Source organism: Melanotaenia boesemani, chromosome 20 (genome assembly GCF_017639745.1).
Source record: "Melanotaenia boesemani isolate fMelBoe1 chromosome 20, fMelBoe1.pri, whole genome shotgun sequence".
NCBI lineage: Eukaryota > Metazoa > Chordata > Actinopteri > Atheriniformes > Melanotaeniidae > Melanotaenia > Melanotaenia boesemani.
In genome coordinates, this window is record NC_055701.1 from 6,487,242 (window position 1) to 6,499,966 (window position 12,725).

The following is a 12,725-nucleotide window of genomic DNA, read 5'->3' on the forward strand; positions in this document are numbered from 1 at the left end:
TGCCAGCAGACCAGGACTGTACAGCGTGCCGAGGACGCCAGGTTTTCCTGCGAATCACAGCACAATGTCCAGCGTTTGGTAAAGTATGCTCCAACTGTAATGGGAAGAATCATTTTGACAAACAATCCTTCACAGGTAAGAAGGAAGGAAGGAAAGGCAAAAATGTAAATGTAGTGTAAATCCAAAATGTGACCCTTCTGCTATTATGCAAAACTTACTGATGTCTTCAAAGGGTTTTGGTACACTGCCCTTTATGTATAAAATCCACCCAGCCAGTTTTTCATGCACTACATAGGGTCCCAGCCCTGCTGGGTGAAGCCCAAAAGCGAGAACTGGATGAACAAGATGACCCAACTGGGTGTAATCAAGAACAAGCCTACATATTGGGTTAATTCATAAGTGTAATCATAAGTGAAATGGCAGGAGCTAACTATTTCACAAAACTTGATGCTTCAGAAGGATTCTGGCAGCTAAGACTGGTCGAGAGCAGCACTAAGTACTGTACCTTTAATACACCTTTTGGGAGGTACTGTTTTCTGAGACTGCCATTTGGAATAAAATCTGCACCAGAAATATTCCACAGAGCAATGGAACAGATCCTGGAAGGTTTAGAGGGCATCAGAGTTTACATTGATGACGTTATTGTATGGGGCTCATCCCTCCAAGAGCACAACTAGAGGCTGAATAAATTGTTGGAGCGCATACAAAAGTATGGACTGAAACTCAATAGAGCAAAGTTTGAGTTTGCAGTGCAAGAGATCCTCTCCCTCGGAGATAAACTTACAACTCAAGAAGTAAAACCGGAACAAGACAAAATAAAGGCAATATTGAACATGCCAAGACCAACAGACAAGACAGGCGTGTTGCACATTATGGGAATGGTAAATTTCATGAGTACATTTATTCCCAGCCTCACGGCAAAGACGTCCTGCATCCGTGAGCTCTTACACAATGACTGTGACTTTAAATGGGCTACAAAGCATGAGCAAGATTGGCTAAGACTAAAGCAGGGGTAGCCAACGTTGGTCCTCGAGGGCACCAATCCGGCAGGTTTTCCAGATTTCCGTGCCCCAACACACCTGACCTAAACTAACAAGTCATTGTGGAGATCCTTATAGGCTGTTGGATCCATTTAATTTGAGTCTGGTGTGCTGGAGCAGGGAAATCTGGAAAACCTGCCGGATTGGTGCCCTCGAGGACCAACGTTGGCTACCCCTGGACTAAAGCAAGCTGCACCAGCTTTAGCGTACTATGACCACAGCACAATCAAAGACGGTATAGGAGCAGTGCTTGGGGCTGAGGGACAGCACTGGAAACCAGTAGACTATGTGTCTAAGGACATGATAAAGACCGAATGTAAATATCCCTAGATAGAAAAAGAGAGTTTAGGCGTGGCCTACAGATTGTAACTGTTTTACAGTTACATCTACGGGCTGCCATCTTTCACTGTGGAATGTGACCATCCCCCACTAGTCTCCATTATCAAAAAGAACCTAAACGAAATGTCACCATGGATTCAGGGTTTAATGATGAAAATGCCTAAGGTACAATTTCGAACTGGTGTACACACCTGGAAAACGCCTGATACTCGCAGATGCTCTGTCCAGAACGCCTGCTGAAAGCTGTGTGAGTACAACAGATGAGGACATTGAAAGTCCCATAAACATGGAGTCTAGTACTCTGCCGGTATCTAACATGAAGTTGAGACAAATAGCTGAAGCAGCATAACATGACACACACAACTGCAGCATGTTATTCAGAACATAGATGACAGATGCCACACATGCCAAATCCATGTTTGCAAGACATGGCATCCCACACATTGCAGTGAGTGATAATGGACCATGTTTCAGTCGCAGGGAATGGCAAAAGTTTTCAGAGCAGTACAAGTTTCACCATTTTATATCAAGTCCACACTATGCACAATCAAATGGACAAGCAGAAAAGGGTGTCCACATCCTCAAGCAACTGCTAAAGAAAGTAGCAGATAGCAGCTCGGATCCATAATTGGCATTCCTCAGTTACCGTGCCTCTCCACTTCAGTGCAGACTTAACTACTGATGGGTAGAAAGCTGTGCACAACATTTCCCAGCTACTGAAGTGCTACTCAGAAAACATGCAAAACTTGAGAACAAGCTTAAAAAAAAAAAAAAAAAAAAAAACGCAGAAAAGGAATCAAGAAAGATTTTATGATGTTTCAGCCAAACCACTCTTTTTTGTACAACTGTCAGGTCAACAACCTTCCCCATGAAATAGACTGAGAGACCATTTAAATGCTCAGGAGTGCTTTGCTGGTGTTTTGGAATAATTAACTGATTAGAGTGTGGCTCTTAGAGACTACAACATTGAACCTTTTCACACTATTCTAATTTTCTGAGATTTAAATTTTTGGGTTTTTATAAGCTGTAAGCCCTAATCATCAAAATTATAACAAATAAACGCTTGAAAAATGTCGCTTTATGTATAATGAGTCTATATAAAATATTAATTTTCTTCTTAAGTTGAATTACTGAAATAAATTAGGTTTTGCATGATATTCTAATTTTTTGAGTTTCACCTGTATATACGAACGCAAGCTAGAAATCTTGGTGTTCTCACTGATGAGGCGTTAAAATTAGACAAGCAGATCGGTTCAGTGGTCATGGCTAGCTTCTTTCAGTTTCGACTTCTAGTCAAAGTCAAACCCTATCTAAGAAGGGATGATCTAGAAAAAGTTATCCACGCTTTTATTTCATTGCACTTGGACTACTGCAACTTCCTGTACGTCAGCATTGGCAATTCAGATCTCAACCATCTGCAGCTTGTACAAAATGCAGCATCTTGTCTCCTAACCGGGACAAAGAAATGCGAGCAAAGAAACCGGTGCTTTCCTCAGTTCACCTGCTTCCATTAAGGTACAGGATTGATTTAAGGTTCTTTTATTTGCTTTAAAGTCTCTGAATGGACTGGCATCAACCCTCCAGAGCCCTTTGGTCAGCTGACCAGATGATCCTGGACATTCTTCGATCCCTCATGAAAACCTGAGTAGATCAAACCTTTGCAGCTGTGGCTTCCATTGCCCCTCTGTGGGGTCTGTGAATAGCCTCTTCATTTTTAAAACACATCTTAAGACCCACTTATTCACCTTGGCCTTTGGCTGAGCAGAGTCACATCTACTGGATTATATCTGTTTTATTTCACAGTTCTTTTCTTTTTATTGTTCTTCTTTTGTTGTTTCCTATTGTTGATGACTGTAAGTTACAAGACTTTTTAATGTGCTATATAAATAAAGCTGACATTGATTTTTTTTTTGTTTGTTTGTTTGTCTTGCTGTTTGAATGCAGTTGATGTCAATTTTTAAAAATCAATTCTCAAATCCAGACTTAATTTTTCTCAAAACTCACATTTTGATGAGTCATAACTCAGTTCACACTAAAAAAAACTATTTCTTTTTCTTTGTTTAAACATTTCTGTCACCATCCCTAACATCAGTTTGTTCTTTGATAGATAATTACAAAATGTTCGATCTCTGTGCATCTGCTCAAGTAATGGTGAATTAATGCGGTCTGTCCAGATTGTAGGGTACAACATAACGAAAAATAATACAATAAATAAATAATAGAACAAGAAAATAAAGTTCCCTAATTCTGATAAGAATTTTTGCATCAGTTCACATTACATTAAAAAAAAAAGAAAGAAAAAAAGTCTTGCTTATGGCTTGAAGTTAATATCTATGCTCTTTTAGTTTTGGAACAGCTTTGACTTTTATCTTCAGTGTCCCACATAAAGCCAACTATGCCTTGTAAATTAAACAGTTGTACGTGGAGTGTGGCAACAAAACAAATCCTTCCAAATCAAAACATGTGAGATTTTCTCGCTGGCAAAAACAAACAGCATCTACTGATCTGAAATCGCTGGGTCTTTACAAAAACTAAAAAGGATCTAACTTTTTTTTCCCAATCAAAAACACATTTTCATGGAGCCATTAAAAAAAAAAAAGCTTTCTTTGACAAATGCTTTAGAAAATAATCTCGGTACTCATTACATGTTTTTTCTTGTTAAAGAAAATTCACTGCATGGGAGAATTCATCCATACTGAGACAAAGAGAGAGAGAGAAAGAGAGAGAGAGAGAGAGAGAGAGAGAGAGAGAGACAGAGACAGAGAGAGAGAGAGAGAGAGAGAAAGAAAGAAAGAAAGAAAGAAAGAAAATAAAATATAACAACATCCTAAAAATTCAGCACAACATTGCCAAGTTGCTTAAGGGAAAAAAGTACTAAAAACTTAGTCAATATGTTTCTTCTGCTATAAAGTACAATGCTACATCTGCATGGAGACTGAACCGATTTACTTTTTAAGAAAAAATAAATTCAACAGATGTGCGTCCACACAAAACCACTGAAAATACTGTAGTAGATATCCAAGACCGTCATTCTGTAATGTTGCCACAGAAATCCACCAGAAACAGAGAAGACGACAAGGAGCATGGGCATTCACTGCAAATGTGTTTTCACTGATAGTGGCAGTCGAGGACATGAAGGTTTTTGCTGTAAAAGCCATATCATGCTAAGTAGCTTATGTATCATGAGTGCAACATTGTTAGCTGCTATAGTTGTAGCTGTGGTCGGGGTTTGTGCATGCATATGAGAAGTGGAGCTATGGTGTCATCAGCTGATGGGTCATAGGTTGTAAATATGGAAATAAAACTGTGGCATTTTTAAATTTACCTGCTTTAACACCTGGTTTACAAATGAGTCTTTTCAGGCTCCAGAAATACCAGTTCCATCTGGATGAAACATCCAATTGATTAAAAACTTTCACCTAAATTCACCTAAACTTGTCTCCTTGTGCACAGGGCCTGAAAACATGTTGTACGTCTCTTTTTCTTGGTTTTTGTACAAACACAAGCGCCATATAAAGTAATGTTTTTCCATGGATGCTAAATGTTGCTCAACAAAACCACAATATTTTTCTAAACCTAAGCAAGTAGTTATGCTTTGTAAACTGAACTAGAAAATAAGGTTCCTCAACTAGTAAAAAATAAGTGAAAAACAGGTAAACTGAGAGTGAATGAAAACTAAAACATGTATACATCATTTTACAAAAGGTGGCCTTGAACTTAAGCTTCATCTTTGTGCTCTGCTAACTTTCTTCCTCCTGTTTGTGCGGAGCAAAATATGCACAGGAGGTTTACAAACCCATTGGCACTGAACCCTTAATAAACTACTGAAACATATCAGTAAGTAGGCTAATGGATCTAATGTAATCCCTTTTTGTGTAGAGACATTTTTAAGAGGCTGACATATAACTCATGATAGCTAACAGAGCTAGCTATTACAGCTAAAATTAGCATGAAGTTGGAGAAAGGAGGAAACCTGAGCCTTTTAAAGTTTGCTATTGAAAATTATGCTTTGCACAAATAAAAATATGACCATTTTGAAAGTATATTGGAACAAGTAAGGTAGGCAGGTCAATTTTACTGCTAACAGCATAACTTTGTTCATTTATACACTGGATTGTATGTGAATGAGAAAACAAAGCTAAATGTATGAATGATCAAAATTTTGACCATTGTTTGATCAACATTCTCTTCCATTTCTCTCAAACCCCTATCTGTGCAAACTTGAATTAACTCAGATTCAGCTTCATTCTTAGCATACAGACGTTGCAGGTATCATATAAACACAAACAAACATTTCCTGAAATGCTTCCTGAAATATTTCCCAAAATACTCATTTAAATGTTTCAATTCCTGCACTGGGAAAGGAGTATTTTTGACAAGTTTACTGTAATTTCATTTGCAAAACTTTTAATTAAACAATTGGTTGTAGGCCTATAAGTTAATTTCCTTTAGAGTGCAATGTAAGGCACTTCAAACTTTTCCATGCCACTTTTCTACCAGCTTGATTTGGTTTGGTAGTCACATACCTGGTGCAGAGCGCCTATAATCTTGCGGGTTTCTTGGTATATGGTCTCAGGGCTCCAGTGATCATTGATTTTCTTCAGTGCTTCTGCAATTCGATTGTGTTCCCGGAGCCACAGTGTATGCAAAGTGATCAGGGGCAGACCTTCATTGACCCGGCTGTCTCCAGCACTGAAACACTCCACTCTCTCCCCCTTCTGATCCATGCGGCATGCTGAAGGCGTCTTGGCTACAAAGGGAAGATAAGCTCTTCCATTTGGATCTCTGAATTGGTCGTTGACAGCAAGCTTCCCGTTGAGGCCAGAGAGGTCACGAAGAAAGCTCTCTAGCTGTGGAGTGTGACCATACACAAGTGAAGCATCAATGTAAGATGTAATGGCATTCAGCTGTTGTCTCTGCACAGCTTGTTGTATGCCAGACCCAAAACTGACATGGCAGTCCGGTGTTGAGCGATGGAAAGGCATGCAGAGTGAGTCTTCAGTCTGCAGAGAAGACAAAGCCAATATGGGAAAGAAAATACTTCTCTAAGTCTCAGGTATACTGCTTGCTACCGGCTTCAACACTGAGCTAGAGTCAGTTGTATGCTCCCTAAATGGTTTTATAAGTATGAAAACAATGTGAATCACATGCTATGCCTTTGATGTAGCTGAAAGTAACTTCCACTCATGGAGATTTTTTAACAATTTACTAGTCAGCTTGACCCACCATCGTTAAAACACCAAATGAGGGAAAAATCTTTAGAAAAATGGTGCTCATTTTTCAGGTGGGATTTAAAAGGACTGCAGTGAGAGAGAAGTCCCTGTGCTGTGTCCAAATCCATTAATTTGTTTTTCATGTGTATTTTGTGTATTCTTTACAAATTAAAGCGTAGAAATATTAATCTGTAATGTAAAGACACTCCCCTTTGAAACCTGTGTCTTTTTGGTCAGATTTCACCAAAAATACCTTATTATTAATAATTTTTTTGTTGTTGTTGTTGTTGTTTTTCTTCTTCTTCTTCTTTTTAAAGACCCAGGAATCTGCAAAGACTAGCCAATTAAGTCCATTAACATCTAAAAACTGTGACATTTGGTGGAGTGATAGAACTGAAGTGCAAATTCCAATCCAGGAGACAGGAAGATGAAAAATAAAAAGAAATTTTAAATAAACCCAAAGGTACTGCACTAGCAGGCGATCCCAAAAAGCAAGAGAGAGAATAATAGTAGAATAAAGACAGCTTACTCTTCTCCATCCAGCATGAGTAAAAGAAGAGTACTTGACACTTGAACAATTATACAAAGTCTGCCTGCAGTGGGGTTACATATTCAATCCATTTTTTTCCATGTCTGCCTGAATTTATCTTACTGAAATCTCAACAAAAGAGTAATCATTTCCATGTTTTTCCACAGTTGTATTGTGCCACTCTTCTACTGTAGGGGGTGCTGGGCTGCGCCATCACCACATTTCTTACTTGTAACAGGGCATGCAGCAGCTTTATATATTTATATATTTTTTAATTTCTCTATTGAGTAAGTTTAGGGCAGTCCCAAAACATATGTAAGTGGTTTCCCTCATTCATACTATACTGTCTCCAGTAGTTCTGAGTCAAGCCATGACCTTTAACTTGGTGTGGGGTCCTAAAATATTGATTTGTTGCTTATTTTTCACAAACACAATTCATGTTTCCCTTTATTTTATTTTTTTTCTAGCTTGTTCAACATCTCTGAAACTTTTATTGAAACAGCTATAAATGACTAAATAAATAATCCCTGTGGTGCAACTCAATTCAAGCATATTTATGTAGAAGGTTCCTGGTTTGAATGTTGGTTTGAGCTTTTCTGTGTGGAGTTTGCGTGTTTTCTCTACCTATGCATGGTTGCTCTTGGGGTGCACCTCTACTTCCCACAGTCCATTAAAAAAAATAAATAAACATGCTATGATGATTGGCATTTCTAAATTATCTCTAGGAGTGAGCATTAGTATTTGTTTTTCTGTGTTGGCCTTGGGATAGACTGTCAGCCTGTCCAGAGTGTAACCTCCTTGCCGAGTAGCTGCTATGATAGGCTCCAGCCTCCCACAACACTGCACTGGAATAAGCAGGGATGGATGGATCGCTAGCTAGCTGGCTATGGGATGATTCCATAGAAAACAGTGCTTGTAGCAATGTTAAGTATTGAAAACCTCCCTGTAGTGGTAAAATGTTATCTGCTACAGCACTGCTGCCCTGGAAGGTAAAATACTTCCCATTATGTGATGAGCTGCATGGTATCCTCAAGTTAGGCTAAACAGCTGGCCTGAGTTCAATTTAAAAGTTATATGAGTGTTATTTTCTCATTATCCTTCACTTTGAAATTTAACTCGGTCAAAATGCTCCCTATAATTCAAATACAGTGAATTCTAACAGTTGAAACAGGTGAGAAAATGCAGAAAAACTGGGATGTTTTCAGCTTACCTTGATGGGAAAGCATGGATGCACATTTTCACACGTCTCGTGACAGTTTACATCTGTCCAAAAAGCAGCTCTGCTGGTGCTTTGAGGTGTAAAGGTTATGTCGTGATCAATGTACTGGCCCCACTCCACCAGGAGCTGAGAGTAGTCATCATCTGTCCATTTACAGGAGCTCCTTATTATTTCCCTGCTGACCCTCCGAGGCTGTTGACACAGATTTCTTTTATTATGGATGACGTTTACAGTAACATTTGCTTTTATTAAATCATCACTGACTAAAATGAAGCCCAACGTAGTTCATTCTTAAATCCTTTAACTAATGTTATAAATAGATAAAAAGCTAAGATGTTATTTGCTCAACCTCAGATAATGAAAATTGGAATAGTTAGGATCAAAGATGGCTGATTATCTAAAACACTAAATTATAGCTCTCATATGTGGAGGTAAATTGCAGGATGAGCACAACTGATGCATATTTAATAAGTTCTTCCACTAACGGACCTCACTCTGTAATGAGTGCATAAATTAGGACAAAAAAATTCAAGCGAGAATCAGCACAACAGTTTCATCTGCTGTTTGAAAGGAATAATGTTTATCCATGGAAACCGGCTCATTTCAAGCTGTGGAAGTTGTGAATGTTTAAGCACTGCAATAGTCAAAGGCAGCTGCTATCTGTGTCATCTCTCACACACACATTTGCCTCCTGCTAAATAGCCGGGGACCTTATCTGCTTTAAAACAGGTTAGAAAATAAATGGAATTCTGCATTGACTTGCAGGCTGAGCTCGCTCATGTCTGCTGTAATTTCTCCAGCTGAGACTTTTGTGCCCGTCAGACCAGCATTCTGTAGATTACCGGGGGAAGTAGGAATCCATTATGGTGCCGTTCTCGGTTCCAACCCTTGGGTTCTCCCTCCTCATCTTCATATTCAGCTGGAAGCCATCTGACCAAGGCAGTGTTAGCTGCTCCCCAGCGAGGATTTTGCCTGAAAAAAGAATCATGGAGTATATTTAAAAATACTGTAGAGCTCTCATTTGGTTTCCTCCAAAGGTTCCTAATGGGTCTGAATATCATACAAAATGCACAGCTGGGTTGGCTAATTGAAAGGCCTTAAAGTTCTAATCTGACCCTAAGTGTGAGAGATACTGAACATGTCTATCTGGAGTTAAGAAGATATGGAAAGGGAGTTTATTTAAATACAAAAAAAGACAAGGTTCAAGGTAATTTTATTGATACCTTAAGGTAGGTTTGACCAGAACCCTCAGGTCATCTGGATTCAGTTTCTTATCAGTTTCCAGAGTCAGAACCAGACATGGAGAAGCTGCATTCAGCTTCTATGCTCCACATGCCTAGTACAAACTCCCGGAAAGCCTCAGATCAGCTGAAACACTCAGTTTATTTAAATTCAGGTTAAAGACCCACCTGTTCTCTGCTGCATTTCACTAGTTTTTATCTAGAAGTCCAAATCTGCATCTGGTTCTTTTACGCTAGAATCTTTTAAAGTTGATCATGTTTTAATACTGTCTTTCCCCACACTGGAACATCATTTCTTGCATTTTATCTATTTTATTTTAGCTTTTTCTTATTGTTTTTATTTAAACAATTTTATTCCTTTTAATCTTTGTTTTTTAATGCACTTGTATTGCTTTCTGCTTCCTGCTGTAATGTTTTATGTAAAGCACTTTGAATTGTCTTGTGTATGAAATGTGCTATACAAATAAATTTGCCTTGCCTTTTGATTTGCAGTAAAAAGGAGAGGCCTTTGGTAACTTGTCATCTGACAAATGTTGCATAGTTCCTGCTTCTCATACAGGGATTTACTGATTCTCCTTGTTTTCTTTTCAGTTCTTTTGAGGTTTGAACAGCTGGATGGACATATCTGCCACTGACGTCACTTCATCTTTTTTTTATTTTATTATTTTACAAAGCAGTCAGGCCATCAATAATCAAAGAAACAATTCATGCTAAAGTATTATCACTCTCTCTCAAAAAGAGCTCCCCCTCCATCACCTTAAACACTAAGGTATTTGCATTCATTTAATTTCATAAAAAAATCTTTGAATATACACACACTGGCTAGTACAGTTCCACTGGTCCACCTTGCTAGTACAGGGTTGGACCCTCTTTTGCCTTCACATCTGCCTTAATTCTTCATAGCAAAGATTCAACCAGGTGTTGGAAACGTGACTCAGAGGTTTTGCTCCATAATGACGTGATAGCATCACACAGCTGCTGCAGATTTGTCAGCTGCACATCCATGATGAGATTCTGCCGCCACCTTCATCATGTCCACATGCCTAAATGCATTGAATTGCTGCCATGCGATTGGCTGATCATCCATTTGAATTAACAAGAAATTTAACAGGTGTACCTAATGAAATGACCAGCGAGTGTATAAAGTCCTTTTCAGACTTTTGATGTGGAACATGAATGGCTTTATGCATGACTTCCTCTGGAATTCACATCATTGCTCACTTGGCTTTCTTACATCACTTTTATGTTAATGTTCCTCATGTGTTATTCAACCCTGCGAGTCACAGTATGTATGCGATTTTTGGATTTTTTTCACTGTACATCAGTGAAGAAGTATAATACATGAGGTCTGAATTTTCTGAATACATCATGTGACGTTGCTGTGATAATTCCCAGCAAACGTCACAAATTAAAAAAGAAAATGCTCCAGTCCTGTGCATTTAAGCAATGATAAGTTAACCATGACTACTTCTACTTTCACATTTTAAACTGCCTAATATTGAATATGTCCTTTTCGTGCTGTCAAAACAGTTCAGACCAGTCAAGTTGTGGACAAAGAGCATGTTTTATTTGAAAGTAGTTTGTAGTTTATCGTCAATCAGTGTCTATAGTGACTTTTTCTGTATTTCTTTTGGACAGAGCAAAACCAAAATCTGTGCTCCTAGTTAGGATTAAACTCACGTCCTCTACATCAGTACTTCCTAACCTTTTTTCCTTGAAATCCCTACTACTTACAGCTCCAATAAAATGGTATAATAATGCTCCTTGGCTCCTGTCATAGCCATGAAAATTATTCTTGACTTGACTCTAAAACAAGTATTGCTTTATCAAAAGCCACTGGGGTTATATTGAAATACCTGAACCTTTACAAAAAGGAATGACACTGCAGGACTGTTTTATGGAAATACTTTCAGCAACTGTTGTCTCTACATGTTAATCTCAAATAGAGTTAAAGTCATGTTTTCTCTCTTTTGAAATATTTTAAACCTCTTATTTCACTAAAATAAGTGTTTACACCTTAAAACTTAACATACATTTACATACATTTATTAATAGACATTTGGAAATAAACAGTTTTTTCTGGTCAATAGAAGCTGTATCCACTACAGAAACTCAGTTTATAAGAATCTATTTAAAAATAAATGTATTAATTTGTATGCAAAACATGAATGAAGCCATCACTCTGTCTCATTTTCATTTTCCCATTTAAAAATACAGCGTTACTGCTCACACACCACCTAATTATTGCCTTGCTATGATAAAGATTAAACTGGACGTGAAATGGGTTCTCCTATCTCCTATCTGGAGGAGAAGATGCCACTTTTTTTTTTAACCAATTAAGTTTGGATATAACACAGCAATGCCTGCATGCTTTTACCTGTAACGGTATTCACATCACATCGGCCTTGTCAGTATTTTCAGTTTTTATAATAAAATACAAACCTCAATATTAGTATTTTTGTGTTTTTACCTGTTCAGAAGTTGAGAAATAAGGTGTTAGCAGACAACAACTCATTTTTTAGCTTTGTTTAGAGATGCTGTTCAGTCGTTACTTACTTACTTAAAACGGGAAATCTGAAAGTCAGTTCTCTGGAATCTTGTGACAAAACATCTCATAAGGATGCATCTAAAACATAGTAATGTCACAGAAAAGGTGCAAATATGCAAACAACAATATAAAATTTTGGATTCGAAAAGCAGAAACCCTCTCTACCCTAAAGATTTGGTTTAAAACTTCTTTGTTAATTAAGCTTATGAATTTGGGTGGGTGACGCTTTTCCATCTTTTCATTAATGCTAATGCGCCCCCCTCCGTTTTTTTCTATTTACACTTCACTCAATGAATAAATATGACATTATTCTTGTCATTAACTTGTGTTTCTCTTTTTTTTTTTTTTTTTTCGCAGTAGGTATGCCTGGCTCAGAGCTATGGTTCTCGCTAACCCGTCTAAACCCTGGTGGAGGTAGATGGCCACCTTTTTTGAGTCTGGTTCTGCTGGAAGTTTTTCCTTCCTGTTAAAAAGGAGCTTTTATTCCTTTCCACTGTCACACCAAGGCAGGTTTCCTTAGCTAGATTGAAACAGCTTATAGTGGATGAACACTATTGACTGGACTTATGTGGACCAGGGATGGATTCTTTTATTTG

At 38.1% G+C, this 12,725-nt stretch overlaps 1 protein-coding gene across 2 annotated transcripts in view; it reads right to left on the bottom strand.

Annotated features, from left to right (window-relative positions):
- Positions 1-12,725, bottom strand: part of tpo (thyroid peroxidase) — a 35,870-nt gene that overhangs the window by 18,961 nt on the left and 4,184 nt on the right. For both annotated transcript variants that reach the window (XM_041972884.1, XM_041972883.1), the window contains exons 5-7: positions 9,183-9,312; positions 8,332-8,532; positions 5,906-6,382 (exon numbers count right to left, since the gene is read on the bottom strand). In XM_041972884.1, the coding sequence (XP_041828818.1) occupies positions 5,906-6,382; positions 8,332-8,532; positions 9,183-9,312 (808 nt within the window). The remainder of the gene's footprint in view (positions 1-5,905; positions 6,383-8,331; positions 8,533-9,182; positions 9,313-12,725) is intronic.